The sequence below is a fragment of the Mirounga angustirostris genome, unplaced genomic scaffold, assembly GCF_029215605.1.
Source record: "Mirounga angustirostris isolate CCGP_5_RB_7025 unplaced genomic scaffold, mMirAng1.0.hap1 SCAF_15, whole genome shotgun sequence".
NCBI classification, from domain to species: domain Eukaryota; kingdom Metazoa; phylum Chordata; class Mammalia; order Carnivora; family Phocidae; genus Mirounga; species Mirounga angustirostris.
In genome coordinates, this window is record NW_026991723.1 from 39,358,619 (window position 1) to 39,381,317 (window position 22,699).

A 22,699-nucleotide genomic window follows, 5' to 3' on the forward strand; every position below is an offset into this window, starting at 1 on the left:
TTCTTAATTTTTAAAAGATTTTATTAATTATTTGAGAGGGAGAGAGTGAGCGAGAGAGAGCATGAGCAGGGAGGGGCAGAGGGAGAGGGAGAAGCAGACTCCCCGCTGAGCAAGGAGCCTGATGCAGGACTCGATCCCAGGACCCTGGGGATCATGACCTGAGCCGAAGGCAGATGCTTAACCGACTGAGCCACCCAGGTGCCCCATATTTCAAGTATCTTTTTAAGAACAATCCTGACTATAATATGTTTCCAACTTGGTATTTCATGTCTAGATATGGGACATCTGAGCTCTAGTTACCTAGCTATAGTTCTCTCGTAGAAATGAACCATTATCAAATGTATTTAAAATATTCTGTTAAGACTTACACTAATGATTTTTATCTTTATTTTTTTAGCAACCACAAATGAAGTTTTATTGGAACCTGACTGTGGCTGTTCACTGATGGATCTTCCATGGCTGTGTCCATGCTGCACCAGCAGAGCTGAGCAGGCACAACAGAGGTTGTATCCCCTACACAATCGAATGTATTTACTGTCTGGTCCTTTACAGAGAAAGTGTGCTGACCCCTGTTTTACATCATCATAGGAAATTTGCTAGTTCTCGGCTCTACCTCAATTTTCCCAGCCATGGAGATTCTTTTTTTCCAACAGCTTGATCGAAGTATAATTGACAAAGAAACTATATACATTTCAAGCATATAATGTGATGATTTGATAGACATATACCTTGTGAAATGGTCACCACCACAGTTCAGTTACTTACATAGTTACCTTTTTTGTGTGTATGAGAACACTTAAGATTGATTCTTTTAGCACATTTTAAGTATACAATATAGTACTATGGTCAGCGTACTGGACATGAGATTCCCCAGAACTGGCTCATCTCACAGCTGAAGGCTTGTATCCTTTGACCAGCATCTCCCCATTTTCCCCATCCTTCAGCCCCTGGAAAACACTATTCTACTCTGTTTCTGTGAGTTAAACTTTTAAAAAAGTTTCCACACATAAATGAGATCACGCAGTATTTATCTTTCTCTGGCTTATTTCACTTAGGTCCATCCATGTAGTGACAAATGGCAGGAGTTCCTCCTTTCTCATGGCTGAATAATAGTCCACTATAATGGACATTTTATTTTTTTATTTTTTATTATTTTTTGGAAGCACATTTATTGATTTTAATGTTCCTAAGAACTGTTTCCTGGGAAATTTTCTTTTTTTCCCCAAGTTTTTATTTAAATTCAAGTTAGTTAACATATAGTGTAGTATTGGTTTCAGGAGGAGAATTTAGTGATTCATTACTTACATACAACACTCAGTGCTCATCACAAGTGCCCTCCTTAATGCCCATCCCCCATTTCAACCCATCCTTCCCGCTACCTATCCCCCTCCAGCAACCCTAAGTTTGTTCTCTATAGTTAAGAGTCTCTTATGTTTGCCTTTCTCTCTGTTTTTATATTATTTTATTTTTCCTTCGCGTCCCTTGTGTTCATCTGTTTTGTTTCTTAAATTCCACATATAAGTGAAATCACAGCAGCATTATCAACAATAGCCAAACTATGGAAAGAGCCCAAGTGCCCATCGACTGATGAATGGATAAAGAAGATGTGGAGAGTGTGTGTGTATAATGTGTGTATATGTGTATATATAATGTGTATGTGTATATATATCTATATATATATAATGGAATATTACTCAGCCATCAAAAAGAAGGAAGCCTTGCCATTTGTGATGGCATGGATGGAACATTAAGTGAAATAAGTCAGAGAAAGACAAATACTTTAAATGTATTATTGTCAAGAAAACACCTCTGCTTACCATAAACCAACAAAAAAGTTTAGACACTGTTTCATCCAAGATGGGTTTCTTATGAGCAAACAGGTGGCTCTGAAATGTTTTAATAGGGACTCTAGTTTGCCCGGATGCTGCCACCCTTCCCCCAAGACCCACCAAACAACTGTACTATAGTAAAACTAAAATGCATGACTATGAAACAAAATTTAATTTGGTGGCCTGTACCAGGACTCTAACCCATCATCTTGTTCTCACTAGCACCATGCACTCTACAACAAAGCAAGTCACAGACGTGGGACAAGTCACTGTGAGCTATAGTAAACATGACCTCTAAGTTCATTTTTAATGGTATGTTTAACTCACAGTTCTATCAGCTATCACTATTAAGGCCACCAGGTCACATCAACTACATAAACCAGAAGTTGGCACAGTTTGCTCAGCTTAGAATCCCCTATCACCAAATGATAATTCTGCAGGTTCAACAAATTAGATGTAATAGCCACTAATTAGATTTTGGTTGTAACTTCTAAGATCTCTCGAATTTTTCCTGGAAGAAGTGTAATAGAATAGCCCAAAGCATGTACGGTAGAACCAGAGAACTGGTTCCAAATCTGAGTTCCACCACTTTTAATCAGTGTGGCCTCGAGCTGACTTAATGTCACCCTTGGCTTCATTTTACTCATCTGTAAAATGGGAATCATGCCCCCTTTTAGGGTTGTTTAGAGAATTATCTGAGAAAAACATGTGGAGTTCCTTTCAAAGTGCCTGGCACAAAGTGCTCAATAAAGTACAAAATAAAAACAAAAGGAAACTCACAAAATGTATTTTAAATGCATCTCTATCCCAATCCAAAGCTACATTGCTCTCTAAGGGCTAAATGCAAATCTTAATTCAGCTTCAAAATGAAACTTCTTTGAGCAATCTTGATGTAGCCTTGGGTAACTCAAGCACTGAAATGTATTATACGGTACATGAAAATCAGAGACAGACTAAGGTTTGAGTACTGGTTCTACTCTCTAACAGCTGAGTACCTACAGAGAAATTCCTGAGTCTGTCTAGGTTTCTAGTCCTAATCAGTGAAAAGAGGATAATACCTTTCTTTCCTTCTTATCTTTTTTAACCTTTTCTTTTTACTTTCTAAGTCCTAACACAACATAATTATCCAATGGACCATAAACCTTATGAAAAATCACCAAGACCAAATTTTTTTTAAAAATCACTATATGCATGTGTATGTAGTATATCTGCATATAACATTCCTCCCTTAAATTTAACAAAGTAAAAAAAAGTGATTTGTGACATCAAAGCAAACAGAATGTGGCAGCTTTTATGGAAACCTGTCATTTATTAATAATTTCTCTGGTTAACCCTTGAGAAAGAAACAAATAATCCAGAAGGCTAAAGCTGCAAACAACCTTACACAGTTGATTAAAGGGAGAATCTGAATCTAAGAAAAATGTGCTCAGGGGTGCCTGGGCGGCTCAGTTGTTAAGTGTCTGCCTTCGGCTCAGGTCATGGTCCCAGGGTTCTGGGATCAAGCCCCGCATCGGGTTCCCTGCTCAGCGGGAAGCCTGCTTCTCCCTCTCCTACTCCCCTGCTTGTATTCCCTCTCTCGTTGTGTCTCTCTCTGTCAAAAAAAGAAAAATGTGTTCAGTGATAGACCCTATTGTAACATACTCTCCTACCAACACAAAGCCAGCCTCTAGTTAGGTTTTCTAAAACATAAACATGCTTTTTATTACTTTAAGTTGTAAAGACAACACCTTCTTACATTAAAAGCTTAAATGAATGCTTTAATTATTTTAATGCTTTACATAGACTTTTTTGAATAGTCCTTTTTTGTGATTCCGTTCATATGTAGTTACTCTAAGTGCTATAAAAATCTGAATATTGAACATCTGTCATTTGAGATCATAGAGAAATGTTCTCTCTTTGGCATACTGAATGCAAACCCCAAAATGCTAGAGAAACCTCACTGGGTTCCAGAAAGTCTAACATCCTGGGACAAAGCCCTGTAAATATTTTGCATACATAAATTATTTCAAATAATGTCAATGAACCAGAGAAATAACACTAAAAGTTACTTATACTTTTGATATTACAATTTAGTTGGTAAACTAATGAGGGTATAATGTCACACTTACAAGTAAGTGGTTTAGTCTCACAAAGCAAATGAAAGGGCTTCCTTAGGCTTTAATTTTAAGAAAAAGCTGCAAATCAATACAGCTTTTATTGCATCTTTAAGATTTCATAAATAAGTCTGAAAAATCATCTGGCATCTTGCTGTTTCTATAGCTGGATGACTTAGATCTCATTCATCAGCCTGCTGAACTGTTCCTTTTTTAAAAACATAGATACCATCCAAAAATTTTCTGATATCCTTGCTTTTAACTGTTGTGGCTTGCTGAATCAGAGCAGCTGAGTTTGATACAGGTTCAATATCATTTCCTTCAAGAATTAACTCATGTTTCTGGGTTTGAGATACCGAACAAGCAACACTTGGCCTCATCTGAACCCTGCAGATGTATTTTTCACCCAAGACATTTTGGATTTCAACAAGAGAACCATTCTCCTGAATAACAACATCGATGGGGAATTGACCATTCACAGACCTGATCTTGTACTGGAAGCCCAGTGTAACACCCTTGGTCGTGTTCTCTGCATGACAACAGATTACCATGGGCAGTAGCCCGTTCTGTTCAGTCCCCAGCCATTTGTCAACTCAGAGCCTCTTCTTTTGCTTTCCAAGGAGACTGAGCTCTACATGGATGTGACTGATGTCCCTTCGCAGGGTTCCTCTGGGACCCTTCACAATACCAGTGCATCCCTTCAGAGTGAGGTCGACTTCTTCTGTGTTGACAGAGTGTTGACAGTGGTCTTTCGCTCTCACAGTAGATGTGGCAAAGAACTCTTATGCTTTAATTTTAAAATCAGAGGTGACTGGGTGGCTCAGCTGGTTAAGCATCCAACTCTTGATTTCAGCTCAGTTCATGATCTCAGAGTCGTGAGATCGAGCCCCGTGTTGGGCTCTGCACTGCACATGGAGCCTGCTTAAGATTCCCTCTCCCCCTCTACCTCTGTCCCTCCCCCTGCTTACACTCTCTTTAAATAAATAAATAATTTTAAAAATAAAATAAAGGTTTAAATGAATATCCTGATATAATAGAAAGCAAGAACACTTCACCTTTCACTACTTTTTTTCCCCAAGAGCTTAATCATCTTAGTATTTTTTTTTATGTCAAAACTCAGAAGTTAAGGTAGAAGCAACCCAAGTGTCCAACAACAAATGAAGGAATAAACAAATGGAATACTCAGCCTTAAAAAGGAAGGAAATTCTGAAAATATTTTTTTTAAAAAGGAAGGAAATTCTGACACATGCTATGAATGGATGAGCTTTGAAGACATTCTGCTAAGTGAATAAGCTAGTCACAAAGGGACAAATACTGTATGAGTCCACTTACATGAGGTACTTAGGATAGTCAAGGTTTATAGAGACAGACAGTAGAATGGCTGCCAGGAACTAGGGGACAGGGAGGATATTTATTATTTAATGAGTATAGAGTTTCAATAGGAAAAGATGAAAAAATACTAGAGATGTTTGGTGGTGACAGCTGCACAACAATGTAAATGGACTTACCCGTCACAGGAATGTACACTTAGAAATATTTAAAATGGTCAGTTTTATGTATCTTAGACCACACTGAAGAATGATGTAGCCTAACATACTAAAAGAACAAACAAAAACCCATTTGGCTGTCTCAATAGAGGAAGAAAAATATTTGACAAAATTCAACATTCTCTCAGCAAACTAAAAATAGGCAAGCAATCCAAAGGGTCGGTTTGTAAAACCAGGTATGGTCAAACCATGACTGTTAATTGAGTCTCCTGGTGGCTTCCAAAATACTTTACCAGTCTAAGCCAGAATCATCTTAAAACCCAATCTGACCCTGTCACTCTTCTGCCCTCAGCAACTGCTGCCTGTAGGAACCTCCAGCAGGAGGGTGCTAGGACAGAAGTCCTGTGTCCTGCACATGAACCCCTCCAGCAACTGTATCCCACCTACCATTCCGTTAGCATCACGTCTCACTCCGCCCCCTGTCACACCTCACTTCATCCACGCCACACAAAGTTCAGTAGTGCTTCACATGTCTGCCTCAGCACTAGGAGCTTCCAATTTTCCCCAATTATGTGATAAAAATCTCCTTGAAATCTTTCTAAACTCCTCCACGCTCAGAGTAGGGATCCGCTATTCCCTCCTTTACGCCTTCCATGTTCTTGCTATGAATGTCTAGCAGAGCATGTACAGTACTTTAATGCATTTAGGATTTGATATGTCAATTTGCTTACTCTCTTACACTCTTGATCCTTGAGGAAAGTGGTTAAATCATGGTGTCCATGCATAGTGACTAGAATATAGAAAACAATAAATGTTCAATAGTTGAATAAATAAATACATTAGAATAGGAATTTTCACCTGGGCTTTGCAAAATCTCTGCCTTATAAGAAGGTAAAAAAAAAATGGGTTCCATGGTCAATTAAATATAAGAAATGCTGCATTCTATAACTTCTTAGACATCCACAACGCACATTTGAATACCAAAGATACTGAGAAGTAATACAAATAAAAACCTGTCTCCTTAAGTGTATCACATTCCCAACTTCTAAACTTGTAGCCCATTTATAACTTCCATTAACATCCTATAAAACTAGTATTCAAAGTAACATGCTTTCAGAAACACTTTAACAGATGAAATATTTCTGACATGTTTAGATATCTATGATATCTGTCTCATAATTAACAAATTATAGAAAGTTCTATAGCTTAAGTTTTAGATTACTCTATTCAGTGTAATATGAAAGAAATAGTAAAGTTAAGTAAAAATTCTCTGCTATAGTTCCCCATTTAGCTGCTGTTAGTAGTACCCAGCTGCCACCAAATGGAACAAAATTTAGAAGGAGACAGAGACTGGAATTCTACTCACCAAGTAAGCACGGTTAGACTTCACTGCCAAGTCTCAAACTTAACAAGGAAACAAGACTCTGCCATAAGATATCAATGCAAAGGGCATTGCTTGGTTACATGATAGAAGGAACAAGATCTCTGATGTAGAGCTAAACAGTGTCTTGGGCTACGACTGGGCATCCAGAGCAACTAAGTTACGATCCTATTTAACAGCACCAAGCACTAGGGACAGAGCTGAGTCATGAACGCAAAAGAACAAATGTGCTCTGCCTCCATATAGTTTTAGCTATTGTAATTAGGATCTTATTTGTACAGGAAATCTTCTTTGCCCAATTCAGTAGGTTTGTGATTATTAACCAGCCTCAGCCCCTTTATGGGTAAAAGAGGACACAAAAATCCTGCCACCTGGAAAGAAATATTGAATAACTTGCATTTATAGTTTGGTGGTAGCACACCTGGCTGTCTTTTTAGTCTTTATTTCACTGAATGAGATAAATTAAATACAAACTGACTTATGCATAACTGGTAACATTCAAAGAAACTAATAATTTACTTTTTCAAAGAATTCTAAATTCCAAATTGCTGACTTTTCATTTTCTAAGAATTCCTTTTCTGATTTGCTGTTTCATACACAAACAATTCATATATCTTTTACTTGAATGTGAATGAGGCTCATGAATACTTTTAAATAATTAAGAGAGTGAGGATTTAAGCTAGTCTGAAGTAAACAAACCTGTTAACCATTTCAGGAAAAATAAAGAGTACATAAAAAGAGAAACCAGAAAAACTACAGGAACATTTATGACATCTATTTTACTGCTTACGGCCAACAATGCTGAAACCATGCTCAAGACTTTGTCTCTGGCAAGGGAGTTGAGAGGGAAGATAGGTGTGCAAAGGAAGGCACTTACCTAGGCTGGAGTTGCCTTTTGCTATAGTAATAGTCCTCTCAAACGATTCTTTGGACAGGTTTTGGAGCATGACGCACTCCGCAGTTGAGGTCAGGGAGCTCTGCTGAATTAAGAACTCGGAGCCCTGACAGAAAATAAATAAATAAATAAATAAATAATTCACATGGAAAGGAAAACAAGACTTTGGAGTATTTCAACATCACTCATGTTCTCTAATTGGTTATGCCTTCTTCAGCAGGAAGCTATAACCAATAAGTTCATAGGTTGGATTCTGAAAATCTCAATGTCAAGAGAGCACTTGCTCCAAATGCAGAGATCAGCCAGAATACTCCAACGTGTCACTGTTTCCAACCTCATCATCATATACAATACATGTCTTAAAATGTTACCTTTCCAGTTGAATCAGGTAGCATGGGAGAAGTAAGTTCTGCACTTGATATCATTTCATTTGGTAGGTGAGATTCAGCCCACGTTCTTGTGTTTTCACATTTGTACGGCTGTTCAATAGCATTTGCAGGGGTATAATCATTTACAGTAAAGCCAGAGGCAGGCCCCATGCTCAAGTCTACTGAAGATGGACTCTCATCCTGTCTTTGCAGGAGATTCTGGGTGTATAGTTCCTCCAAGGACATGTGCAGATCAAGTACTGGATCTGAAGAATTTTCAATAACATCCTGATGATTAAAGAACAAACAATAAAAAATCACAGCCAGAGTTACATCAATGTATTTTGCAAGACCATTTCTTAATGAATAACTAGTGGAAAACAAAACACAATATAATTTTCATTACTCAAGAAGTATTAGCAAACATACAAATTCTTCTCTTAGCTGACATTCTGCATATCTTTATTTTTATAAATGCTTTTGTATGCCTTTCCTGCAGATCATGTATGTCATGTTCAAGTGGGTTATACTTGTACTATATATTGTACATGAGATCATTTAGATACAATATTATGTTCTGTTCACAAATAAAATTATAGTTCAATCCACACAGGAAAGCAAGTAACGTCTACTTTCAAATCTTAAAGAGTAGTTCATTTTCAATCAGTATGAAGTTCCTATGTAAGATCAAGAACGTAAAGAGAATATTGATTCTGATTTATAAGAATCTCCAAGGAAAAGTTATTTTGATAGGCATTTCTAGGTATTTAAGGAGAACAAAAAGCTATGTAGTTCAAATTATTATAGGGAAAACTTTCATAAATATTCTGCAAGATAAACAAAGGGAATACTAAGAAGGTGTATAATAAGATGTAGGCTCTAATCTAGGCTCTCTTACATCATAACAGAACCTCTCTTGACTTATTTAATTTCTAAAATTCCCCGAAACGCTAAAATTCTAGTTTGACATATATGTATACATCTATTTACAACAGATATATTCTATCACTTATGTGCTTTGGGCAAGCAGTTGCTCCAGCAACTGCTATTGAATAAACATATGTTTGTCCTACAATTCTCTTATTAATATTTTTAAAGTATGAAAGCAGCATATGGATACATTATCATCAGAAAAGATTCAAGCCATGCAGGTATATATATGTGTGTATATAGAGAGTATAATATGAAAGCTCTCCCTATGGGTCCTACTTCCATTTTTTCCCTGGTAGAAATAGCTGGAATCAGCTGAATGTCTGTCAGAATTTTTTATTCATTTGCATACTAAATATGTACAAGTACAAATACACACTCACATATACATGCAGTTATACATTTTTAAAACATTAAGTAGAATGTTTTTACTTTCTTTTTTGAGGTATCTTTATATCTAGACATGAGAGATTTCCATGTCAGTAAATAAATGTCAACCTCAATCTTCTTATGACCACAAAACTACTCCTAAGTCTGAAGGGCCCTGGAGTACAGACGCTGGAGTGCATGTTCAGACGCTCACTGCACCACTAGCATCCTCTGTGCCTTGGTCCCTTCATCTATTAATTGCAGAACATAAAAATAATTCAGGACTATTGGGAGGACAGAGAGAGTTAATACCACAAAGTACTAAATAACACATCTGGCTTAACAGAAAATACCCAATAACTGTTAGCCATTACTGTTATTTTTATTACACATCTTTGTGCATGTGAGAAAATTTATTTAGTATAAACTCCTAAAATTATGGGCCAAATAATACGGGCACTTAAAATATTGGTACATATTGCCAAATAGTCTTCCAATTTTCTCTCACAAAAATTTGGGACTACCTGTGAACTAATCTTGCCAACCCTAAATTAGTTTGGTAATTTGATCTGAAAGAAACATATTCTAATAAATATAAACCTTAGCATTTACTATGCATGTCCCTGACAATTAATGAGGACATGCCATTTATATATCTCCTGTCAACATTCTCTTCATATATTATATCCAACTTTTCATCAGGGGGTTTCCGCTTGTTCCTGTCATTGATATACTCTGTAGGTAAAGTCTGTAATATATACCACAAGTATTTCCCCAGTCTGTTACTTATCTTTTCAGTTTGTATGTTATATAGATATATTTGCAGAAATTAAATTATTTATGTAATCAAGAATTCTTTATGTAACTCTTTATGAAATTCTTTACATAATCAAATTTGTCAAAATTTTCTGTGCTACAGAGTTTCAAAAGTTGCTTAACAAGTCCTTCCACACAAAGAAAATGAAATGCTTTCTAGTATTTTTCTTCTGTTTTATAAATGCTTTCTTTTCAGATTCAGTTCTAATCCTTCTAGAATTTATTTCAGGGTGTGGTGTGAGATATGGATCTCTTTCTATTTTTTCTAGAAGGGTAATCAATTTTTCCAACAGAGTTAATTACATTCCTCTTATCAGCATAAGTTATCTCTCTGGAATTATCAAATATTCCTGGTACAAAGAATTGAGGCAAGTGGGAATATCGTACAAGCCAGGAACATTGTTAGACTCTTCAGGAACAACGACAGGAAACCATCATCCTCCACATTGCTGGAACCTAGACAATAACCTGTTGGCCCATTCACCCAAATTTGATGACTTTGTTCTAATGAAAAATAACAATGCACTTACTACAGAATTAGCTTCTGTATTACTAAATTAATTATAATATTTAGCAGTATATCATCTTCCCCAGGCCTCAAATAAAGATAACAATTAAAACTGCTTTTCATCACAAAAGGAGGTCAAGCCGCCCTTGTTAGCTAGGGTTTACTATAAATCGTATGACAGAAATTTCCATGCATTATTCATAAAGGAGTTAACACAGACACATAGAAAAGAAAGAGCTAATCAACACAGCAGACAACATACGCCTACTTCAGAAACGTTTCTGGTTGCTGAACAACCAACTGAGTTTTATTTTTAAAAGTCTTAGGGATCTAAAAGAAAAGCAGTTCTTCCCTTGTAAGATATTCGAAAAGAACTCTATAATTTCCCAGTGCAACTTGGTACCTAAACTGAAGTCTTGTAAAAATCCACATTAACACGTGCCTCTACTTGATATATTCTTTTTTTTTTTTTAAAGATTTTATTTATTTATTTGACAGAGAGACAGTGCAAGAGAGAGAACAAAAGCAGGGGGAGTGGGAGAGGGAGAAGCAGGCTTCCTGCTGAGCAGAGAGCCCGATGCAGGGCTCGATCCCTGAACCCTGGGATCATGACCTGAGCCAAAGGCAGACGCTTAATAACTGAGCCCACCCAGGCGCCCCTCTACTTGATATATTCTTGTTCTCTGGAAAAAAAAAAAGAGAGAGAGAGAGACAGGTTAAATAAAAATGTCAAATACACTTGAAAAGAGCTGTTTAAGGGTGATGAGTAAGTTAGGATGATACCTGGGCACGCTATTTACCCAGATGATTTATTTATATAGACTAGCCAAGTATTGAAACACTCACTGGACACAACCTGATCTTCTTCATAAGCGGTCTACCACAGAAACCCTTCCACACTGTGGGAAAACATACTAAAAGCACAGCCACTTCAATTTACTGTCCTTTCCCCCCTCTTTCTGAGATAAGGTATAGTACTTCCTCTGTTGTTTGTGTACCGACCCTACTGAGCAAAAAAGGGACTTCTTTTATACTTTGAGAGCTTGCAGTTTTGTCACCAAGACTTCCACAATCACTCTCATCATCTTGACTAGAGTGATCTCATTAGTTTTTGACACTAACTGTTTCTCCAAAAAAAGAAACAAGCAAACATTTTAAGCATGGGTGTGAAGGCAGCAATACTGATGCTACAGAATGACAGTAGGTAGAGATCTCTAGGAACAGGTAGATTTTTTTTTTTTAAATCATGGAATCCACTGGCTATGTTTTGTGTGCAAGGTGCAAGGAGGGGCTTCTAGCTTGACGAACACTGAGTTCAACTTGCACTAGAATCAATAGCATTTCCTAGTGGACCAGTATGAGGAACGAAGGACATGCACCAAACTGGTAGTCATTTCATCCCTGGAGCGACAGTGAGTGTCGATATACAACGGAGGGTGGGGCTTGGGAGGATAAGGAGTAGACGGGGAGACTCATTACATAAATAATCTTTATTGGGTGTATTTAAATCCAAAACAGAAAAAAATAAATGAAAGCATCTTCTCCCCAAAACCATGTTGAGCTTTTAAACAGAAGTCTACAAGCGTTTAAGTTTGGAAAACAATTATTTCTGCATTTTGTTGTCTTTAAGGGTGACAAGGAAAGGGGGATAAAAAGAAAAAAATTTAAACCTACAACAATGAGAAAACCCACTGGGTTTTTGCCTTTAAAATTCACATCTCAATGACTTGCCTCTATTAGTCCAAATGCCATAGAAGTAGCTCTACAGTATTTTTCAGATTCTTGAGTAATGGTTATTTTCCTTAAATGATAATTAATCAAATTAAGTGAACACCACTCCTTAAAAAAAATCAGAATGGTCTCCCAGATGGGAGAATTTTGGACAAAGGAGTTCCAACATATGCCTAGGAGCCTTTGGTATTTAAGCTGCTGTCAGGCCCACACTCTGCTTTTAGGAGTTAGGCCTCCCTCCTATGATGAGTCCCAGCTCTGGGTGATTAGTTCTTAAAACTTCTGGCAGTGTACCTGACCAAGATCAAAGATTTCTCATTAAGGTAAGAAGAAAGGTGAAATTATCTGTGCATTTCCAACCACCAAGATTATTACATATCTAGCAAAGTCAAAAACCTAGGAATCACTGAGATCCTCAAACTCAATTTTACACTTCTTTAAATCAGTATGGAGGCTTCTCTGTCTTAAATATCTTACAAGATTTTATGTTATCAATTAGAGGGTTCCAAAGTGAGCGCACTCTTAAGAAAAATGGCCAGAAAAAAAATGGCCAGTTCTAAATTCCATAACAAATTGCCATTCTATCTTTTTAAAATAAATTTAGTGCAAAGAAATAGGAAAATGAATACATCATCTAATTTTTTATTTACACATAATCTTCTGGTAAATATCTTGGTGCTATAAAGACACCACAAAACAAAAACAAAAATAAAAACAATGTTGCAGAGATTTACCACGATGCAGAAACAGTCCTACTTTCTAAGAAAACTGAAAGTACACAGAGTAGTTTCAGTGTGTTTTTAAAACAACCTCATTAATGTCTTCTTTGTTGTTTTGTAGTTTAAATATTTCAGTTGATAGGCCAGCTTGCCAAAATCTGCTTCAACAAAAGAGTAAACTGCTCAAGAAAAAAAAAAAGAGGCAAATAGACTTCAGTAAGCCAATATGTTGTGCTGCATACAACCAGCATTTGCCCTGTAAAATACATGCTTCTCAGTATGCAGATTGTGTAATCCCTTTAAGTAACAATTACTAAGTTAAACAATGCAATCTGTCCCACTGGCAAGAAGCAGTGCGCTCCGCTGTGGATTAGGAGAGTCCATTAGGAGATGAACTCAGCTTCCAGCCCCGAGGCCAGTAAAGCCTGAACACGTTCCAGACAGGACGCAGGCACACAGACAGTCTCAGGTGTGGCGAGAGAGGAGCAGCTGCTCCATTCAAGATTATACCTTGCAAAGCAATTCAAGGAGATTTCCTAGCATCATTTGCAAGGATAACAGGTGCACCCTGAACATAAAAGAAAATGCTTTGAAAAGGTTCTGGCCAAAAAATTACTTGTTAATCAGAAAAGGAGGAAAACTGTGCTAGACCTGTGGAAAGTCTATTTTCCATCTTACTCAAAAATGCAGATTTCCTTCCTGCTGAATTTAATTTATATGGAAAATATGTATTTCATGTATTTAAGAAAGTTACCGTCTAGTTGTTTTATCTTGATTTTTAATGTTTATTTGTGGTATATTTCCAACACGGAAGAATAAAGAAATTATATCCATACATGAACTCTTTGCCCAGATGTTAACATTTTGCCATATTTTCTTCAATCTCTCTTTCCTTGTAAAAGGATATAATGTATTACAATTACAGCCGAATCCCCATGCTTCCTTCTTTCTCAAAGAATAACTTCTTTCCTGAAGTTGAAAAAAGTCATTCCTACACATTTTTGGCTTTTTTAATACACATACTCACACACATACTCATAAAATACACTGAACTCTTTTGTGTATTTGTATTTGTATTTCTAGAAAATATAAAAAAAAACCAAAACTCCAACAAATCAATAGGAAGACAGACAACACAATATAAAAATTGCCAAAAGACATGAAGAGGTCACTGACACAAGTGAAAACTGAAGGACCAATATATGAAACAGTGTTCAACCCCACTAAAAAGCAGAACTTCAAATGCAAATAGTAAGATACCATTTCATGCCCAAAAGATTGGGTAGGTTTTAAAATATTATTTACTAAGCATTATAAAGTACATCACCAAGAAAAGGAAGAAGAGTTGGGGCATTTATGCCAATAATCTATTTCTAAAATATACATGGCACAGATATGTCAAACAGTAACTAAAGTCTTCATTCATATCCAGAGACTTAACTATACTTTGCCATTCACTGTGATTTCTATATAAAGTATTTTTTGGCATCATTTTATATAAAAATATGACAGTATTAAATTTATCTTGTTAGTAAATATTAAATTAATGCAAGAAATATTTTACTATCCAACTCTGCGTGAAAATCAATTTTAAAACCATTAAGAAAATAAAGTAATCCTCATGATTTTTCTAAAGCAGACACAGCTAAATACACAATTTGAGAAATACATTTCATTGAAACTTTTCTATCATGTAAATCCTACTCAAAGCCTTGGACCCTTGTCTCTCTCGTTCTGTACAACAGATCCTAGATTTAAATAGTACCTAGTGGTCTGAAAGATGCTCAATCAACACTACCCAAATGGAACTACACTTTAATCTGATAATAAATCCAAGACTGGAAAAACGTAACACCTCTACCAAACTACTCCCACCATCCCCCATAAACATTGACCTCTAGAGAATTACGCACAGGGCCCTCCTGTAAATAAAATGCAATTCCTTCGTACCTTGGGAGGAGAAGATGGGAGGGGGGGACCGGAGTTCAGGCCATCACTACCAGCACTTCCATGAAGAGATAAAATAGAGGCTTGAGTGGAGTAGATACTGCCATTATCAGGAGAGTACTGAGACTCCAGTGTCGATTCATCTAAGGCGGCCTCATTTGTGTCCACCTAGGAATCAAAATGATAATATCAGCTGCAAATTCTGGTTACGTGTATGCCAAGTCTCCACTTGAGACGAAAAAGCATACCGGCATGCATCCTATCTTCAACATGACCTCTTCACCCTCTTCAACACATCAGAGACTGACTAAGGCACCGGAATGAGGACAGACTGGTGCCAGCAGTTCCTATTCCAGCAATGAAAGGACAACAGTAACAATTAACAAAGGGCCTGGATCCGTTCGAAGTTTAAGTGGTTCCATAAATTAAGGAAAATACTTACTTTTTCTAGTTCACGTTATTTTTTAAGACCACCTGCCCAACTCCTAGAATTTTATAATAAAATGAATAAGGTCAACACCTTTCCTATTCAACTAAAATAAACTATTATTCAGCAAGGCAGCTAGGCAATTACCTATTTTTAAAGCTCACTAAAACAATGTATTTTAAGTTATTTTTTTAAAGCGGGCTCCACATCCAGCATGGAGCCCAATGAGGGGCTTCAACTCATGACCCTGAGATCAAGACCTGAGTTGAGATCCAGAGTCAGATGCTTAACTGACTGAGCCACTCAGGCACACCTATTTTAAGTTATTTTAAACTAGATTTTAAAAACCTTTCAAGTTGCAGATTCGGAATTTGCTGGTGATCATCAGAAAGCAAAAAAAATATTTGTGATTTCATACTGAAATTATACTAACAGACAAGGGGCCTAATGATGGTTGTGGGGAAGCTATGAAGTTATAAACTCCTATTCTTGGAAAACTCATATAAAGTAGAACATTTCAGTATATATTATCTAAAACACCTAATACTATCTTCTGTGGCAGAACCAAGTGAAAGAATCAACTCGTGAGGAGCTTAAAGCTCTATTTATAATTCACTACAGTTACACCTTAGAATAGATAGAACATAAATACTACCCTTCTCTGATACTATCGGCATTTTCTGTTTTGATGGCAAAATCCTATGTGTTCTACTTCTTTGTGATTTCAATTTGTTTTGCCAGGAGAATTATAACATTATACCAGGTCACATTCTTGCAAAAACATGCTAAGAATACATGCCATTTCCAAGTGACCCTCTCTCTAATAATGTATTTTAAATACATGTTCAAATTCACTAGTGAATTACTTTGTGGAGGTTTACCCTTCACAAATGTTTATCATGTACAACAATCTAGACAGTAAATACTTCACATCGCTATCTAGGCAGATGGCATTAACTAAGTTTTGTGTCATGGATTGTTAATTATATTGTAATGTGATATTATTGTATTTATTATAATATACACCAAAACTTTCTAAAAGACAATGTCAGGAGCTGGTTAACTGAAAAATATTAACAAGAAAAACTGATCTCCCCAAAATTAGGACCATCAAAATCAAAGAAATAATTCATACTCTGTGTTCTCAAGCAAGATGTGCACAACTGATTATAAGTACATAATGGAGAAAGCCATGGGTTCTAAACCTCACTCTCTATTCTGATACACTGAAACAAGGATTTCAAAAGCTGGGCATATCCTTTCTAGTCACACTGGGCATTATTTGCCAAAAAGGAAAGTTAGGCCAGGAACCTGGCTTTAATAGGAGCAATGGAATAGGATGTACAATTTGTTATATTTATGTTGTATAAACGTCACATGTTTCCTTATATCTGGTGTTTAGCTTTATATCTTAATTATTGCTATAGTATTGTCTCTTCTACCAGACAGTGAGGTTCTTGGGAGCAAGATGCATGCATTTATTCATCAAAGTGGTCTCCAGTGGGCCACAAATACATTTACTCTAATGAATGATTTTATATAGATCAAGTAAAAATAAAATTTTAATTTAAAATGTTCTAGTAAATCAGTGATGTTTATTACATTTTGTAATTTTAGAAAACATGGGTTTTGACTATTTTGGAGGCTTTTGTGTTACTTAATAACTGAACCAATTTATGTGGCTTTCATATTATTTGCATTGAATGGAAAAAATACAGTTGTAAGTTCCCTCATTAAAAGGTAGCCAAAACAACTGATTAGCTGAAAACAGCTAAAAAATGCCTAGAAATGGCCCAAGGATGAAATCAGAGCAAACGACTGCTTCAACAATTTTTGGTATGATGTAAAGATTAATTCTACTAGTTGTCAGAATGCTTTGCTAACTGAATTTCTTCCCTAAGTCCAACAAATAGTTTTCACACATGTTACGGTTTTTCTTCCTATTTTGAACTATGAGAACCACTACAGTTGAAATGAAAATGTTTGGTTTTCCAAAACATTATGAACAAAGAGTATACAGTAAGATTTTAGAATATTTTGGAAGGCAAAACATAAGACACGTAAGATTTCTGAAAGACTTGATACGTTGTGGCCACTAACCAGAGCCAAGTCAGCCCTGAAGAGGGCTCTGTCAGCCAGCCCTTCCTCCTTGCAGGAGTGTGGTGGGTGGAGAAAGGAATCCTCCTTAGCAGAAACATACCCTTCTTCTGGTGAAAGCTGCAGGGAGAAGGAGGCTCAGTGTTTGAGGATGAGTTTGAGGGAGAAGAGCAAAGAGGGAAGGAAGGAAAGGTGGGGGGGGGGGCGATAGAAGAAGACAAGTAAGGAGAAGAAAGGGAAAAAATGGGAATGTTTTCAAATGGTAACATATGACTTAGACATAGAATGATGAACATGAAATACGATAAATATTCATATTTAATGTTTTTATTTGTTAAGATACAACAAGGACATTCTTCTAATACCAATACATCATCTGTTAGATGAAAATCCCTTCTAAATTTTTCATTCTCCTTATAAAAGATCATCAAAATCAATAATTTTTAAATATTATACAATAATCTTCTGGTCAGTTTTATCTGCCAAATATTCTGGCTAAATAATGACTTCTTAATATAAAAATAAGTAAGGCACCTTTTAGGTGTTAAGATATAAAAGAAGTTGCAGGGGAAAAAAAACATTAAAAAGGAAGGATCATCTTCTCTCTGTCATCCCTTACTAGAATATCATTTTAAAGAATGTGATTTACTTGATAAGGAATGTCAGAGAACCCTACAGTGGAGTCTCTCAACTGAGCATAGCTTAAAAAACAGCAAAAAAAAAAAAAAAAAAAAACCTCTACAGGTACAGAATCTACTTAAATTACATTCCTAATCTATTATACTGCAACCTTAATCACACTGACAGAAAACCTAACATATTTATTCCAATCTCAAATAAAATAGCCTAAAATAGATTGTCTTGCCTACATCACCCTGCATCAGCAACACATGCAGAACTTCTCTCCTTTCCTCCGTTGTCATAAATATATTTTCATAGGTTACCAAAATTCTTTGTGGAGTACAAAGTGAGGCATGAAAATCTAACATTGCAAATGTATTAAAACAAAGCTTACTATTTGAACAAATTCTTTCATAAAGTCAACAAATTGTTATTTGATGTTTATGCAAATGTACCTATGTTTGTGTTTTCTTAAGAAAAGGTGTATTTGCCCTTTGCCTTAAAAATATATTTATACATTAAAAAAGTCCCATAAATATTGAGAATGTCTCTCTTACTTGCAATTCAGTGATAAGTGCTATGTTGTAATCACTACACCTAATAAACATACTGACATTATGTAGCATGAACTGATTAGTTGTTTTTAATACTGCACTAATTAATGACAGGAGGGTGATTGCCTCCCAGGAGAAGAGCCACAAGCTGATGAACCCACTGTGAAAAGTTCAATTTCTTGCTCTGCAATAATTAGATAAGAAATGTGTTGAAATCAACAGAATGCAGGACCTTAAACCACACTGACAGAGATTCTACTTTATTTCACTATAATTAAAGATTGCACTGTTAGTTGTGAATGCTATTAATTTCTCTAATACCCTACTATATTGGTATAGACATTTTAAGGCATATTTCTTTTTTTTTTTTAAAGATTTTTTATTTATTTATTTGACAGAGAGAGACATAGTGAGAGCAGGAACACAAGCAGGGGGAGTAGGAGAGGGAGAAGCAGGCTTCCCGCAGAGCAGGGAGCCCGATATGGGACTCGATCCCAGGACTCTGGGATCATGACCTGAGCCGAAGGCAGACGCTTAACGACTGAGCCACCCAGGCGCCCCAAGGCATATTTCTTTTAAAATATTCAATTCTATATTCATCATGACCTTATTATCCAATAAAAAAGATCAAAAGCATACTATGAAAGCATAATTTAAAGTTATAAATTTATTTCTGAATCTCGTTTTCTTTCCTTTATTCTTTTAAAAACTATTACTCAAAATTAAATCTTTACACTCACACAGCCAATAACCATACCAAAAGTCATGATTCACTCATGAGAACACCTTCTGAAGCTAAAAGTAACCCTAAAAGCCATTTTGTTTACAAACTGAAAAAGAAAATCGATAAAATCCGAATTCTTACAGGTAATGGTTTAGCAACTCCGATTCTCACAGATCCTGCTGGCGCACCCTTCAGAGCCTGCACAGCTTCTTCAAGACTGCTGTTTTCCAAGTTAACATCATTGACAAACACGAGTCTATCTCCAGGAAGAAGTCGACCATCCTTTTCGGCAATGCCGCCAGGCACCAAAGAACGAATTACAATCACAGTGCTTGCTGGATCAATGGGATCCTGAAAGAATGGGGAAGGGAAAAAAATAAATAAAAAAGAAGGTAGCTCCTTTTTATTGAAAAAATGTTTTTATAGATTGGCCACTGAGTTATAATGGATGGGTAATTATTTCAAGTGCCTCAAAAAAGAATTTTCATGCAACACGTCTAAACGAATTATCTAGGTAAAGGCTATCTCCATTTTGAAGAGTTTACGAAGAGTTCCCCTAAAGGATGGCATCCTTAAGTACCAAGTTGTTCCTGAGTAGACCACTTCAACTGTACAGATCACTATAAAATTATAATTTTAATTTTTGATAAATTGTCCAATCTTACAACTGTCTTCTGAGGCTGGACATCAGATACAGGAATTACTGACAATAGCGTTTGTTTGTTTGTTTTTGAAAGATTTCATTTATTTATTTGACAGCGAGAGACTACAAGTCGGTGGGGGAGGGCAGCAGGGAGAGGGAGAAGAAGACTCCTCGCTGAGCAAGGAGCCTGATGCGGGGCTCGATCCCAGGACCCTGGGATCATGACCTGAGCCGAAGGCAGACACTTAACCGACTGAGCCACCCAGGTGTCCCTACAACAGCATTTGTTAAATAGGATGTTACTGTTGTGGGACATCAGTAGATGTGAGTGTACTAGAAGGTCAGGCCTATCTTTCTGAAATGAAGAAAAACAGAAAGAGTCCATATAGTATGTGATGATGCAGTGTTTTCAGATACACAGCAACCTTAATATTAGAAAACAAGGATCCACAATCAAGCGCTATAAAGAACACAGTTCCTGGGAGTCACTGGAGATGGCTCTCTGGTCCAGTCTTAATTAATGAGGAGGCTCTCTCACACATGCATAAGCATTTCCTCAGTTACCCAGCACAGAGTGCAATGCAGGGTAAGGACGCTACACTTGACCAGTTTAAGTTTCTTCATAAATTTAGTCATTTAGTCAAATGACAAGAATCCATTTTCAACTAGAACTCTATAATTCACTACAGACAAAAGAAATAAGTATTTAATACTTTAAGTCTTACCACTGAAATATGAACTATCAATTATGAGCACGGAAATAAAAATAATTTAGACATACTCCCCAAATAACAAAAAAACTGTATTTCTATGATATTCCTAAAATGTATTTTGTATATTCTTCAAATTTTCAAGAGCTGAAATCTAGAAAGAGTTCAATGAACTCAATGTTAAAAGAAACGCTTCATGATAAATAAACCATATATATTATTATTTTAGAAGATTTGCTAGAAACAAGGAAATGTTTTTGATAACTCTGAAATATTAACTGCTTTTTCTCTTATCTACAATATACCTTGAATATATATCATCTTTAAAAAAAAAAATTGTTAAAAATGGACATATTTACCTGATAATCTAAAATGCTAAAACCAAGTCCTTTGTTTCCTTTCTCCAGCTCGATATGCTGCACATCAACCTCCCACATGGCCAAAGGTCCTTGAACCTCCTCCGCATTCTGACCCGCCTCGGTCATCGCCAGCACAGGGTCCTCAGTCTCCGAGGACCCAGTGAACTCGCCCAGATCTACATAAGGCTGCGTAACAGACCACACAGCTCTTATTTCAGGGGCACTAGACCAACAGACACATACCAACACCACAAGGAGGGGGAGAGTCCCAGCATCTGTCCAGAACAAACCACTCACAAATAAAAGGAGCAAGAGCTTATCATGAAACTTTTACAAATTAAGGTAGTAATTACTGAAGGTTGTTAAAGAAGCAGAAATACCTAACATGGAACAGGCATTAAAAATGTATGGTTCAAAGGTCTCCTATAAAAATACACAAGGGTTGTATCTCAGCAGCATGACTGTGGGTGGTTTTCACTTTTTTTCATCAGTATCTGAGTCACCTCTGTAGTCAGAAAAAAAAAAAAAAAACTGTAAATCTACTTTGATATTAAAGAAAAAATTCTTATGATATGTAACAATTCAAGAGGAAATGGCTCTATGTAAATGTACTCTCTGCAAACAAAGGTTCTCAAATGTTGTGACTTGTGCACATGATTATTTCATTAATAAATTAGCATGCACAATAGCAAGACAAGATCTGAAGTCGGATTAGTCTGGGCTTAAAGACCAGGTCTATGATTTCTTAACTGTGTTGCCTTGAGCAATATTCTTAACCTGAATTTCACAGTTACCCATTTGATAGAATTGTTACGAATTAAATGAGATAACATTTATAAAGCACTCAGCACAAAAATAGGAATACAAAATGTTGGCTTCTTTCAGCAAAAATAAAGTGAATCTAAGTTAACTCAGTTTTCTTCATCTGTATGAACATATCAAATTTCAGAAAGACATGTTTTTGATGATGAAATTCTAGTTTATATACTATCTTTGCTGTTAATTATTACACATCCTAGGACCATGGATACAAATCTGTCCACCTGCTTTATTGTAATAATCCCATGTAGAACACATAAAAAATGTGTATGGACATGTATGGTGATAGAGTGAGTTCTACACAATTTGGAATTATGTCTCTTATTTAACCTACTCCACTCATATGAATATTACATTCTTCAAAGCTTTCAAAATTCTTCTACTGTACTGATTCCTGCAGTATAATGTAAGTCAAGTTCTAGCATCATATCTCATTATACCTTAAATGAGATTTGACTAGACCGCAAATTATGTAAAGTCCAAATCTTAACTTTAGATATCTATTATGAGTCCTCAGAAAAGCTGATGCACTCTTTCTTGACATTTTGATGTGAATAAAAAAGAATAAGCAAACAGGAAAATGGGAGGTCTGAATGTCACAGAATATTATCTGACATGCAGTATTATGACCTCAAATTGTTCAGATTTAAAAAGTACAAAAATATGCAAGTA

General features: G+C 36.2%; 1 protein-coding gene and 1 pseudogene across 15 annotated transcripts in view; both read right to left on the reverse strand.

Annotated features, from left to right (window-relative positions):
* The window catches only part of MPDZ (multiple PDZ domain crumbs cell polarity complex component), a 193,533-nt gene that overhangs the window by 93,886 nt on the left and 76,948 nt on the right, over window positions 1–22,699 (reverse strand). For 12 of the 15 annotated variants that reach the window (XR_010407652.1, XM_064579269.1, XM_064579271.1 and 9 more), the window contains 6 exons: window positions 21,209–21,394; window positions 19,638–19,847; window positions 17,601–17,717; window positions 15,077–15,241; window positions 8,057–8,341; window positions 7,668–7,791 (listed from right to left, as the gene is read on the reverse strand). Coding sequence is in view for 14 of the 15 variants with exons in the window: in XM_064579269.1 (XP_064435339.1) it covers window positions 7,668–7,791; window positions 8,057–8,341; window positions 15,077–15,241; window positions 17,601–17,717; window positions 19,638–19,847; window positions 21,209–21,394 (1,087 nt within the window). In the remaining variant the exon portion in view is untranslated. The remainder of the gene's footprint in view (window positions 1–7,667; window positions 7,792–8,056; window positions 8,342–15,076; window positions 15,242–17,600; window positions 17,718–19,637; window positions 19,848–21,208; window positions 21,395–22,699) is intronic. The other 3 variants (XM_064579277.1, XM_064579276.1, XM_064579272.1) reach the window with 2 other exon arrangements.
* On the reverse strand, window positions 284–7,601 carry LOC123850202 (large ribosomal subunit protein uL6-like; annotated as a pseudogene).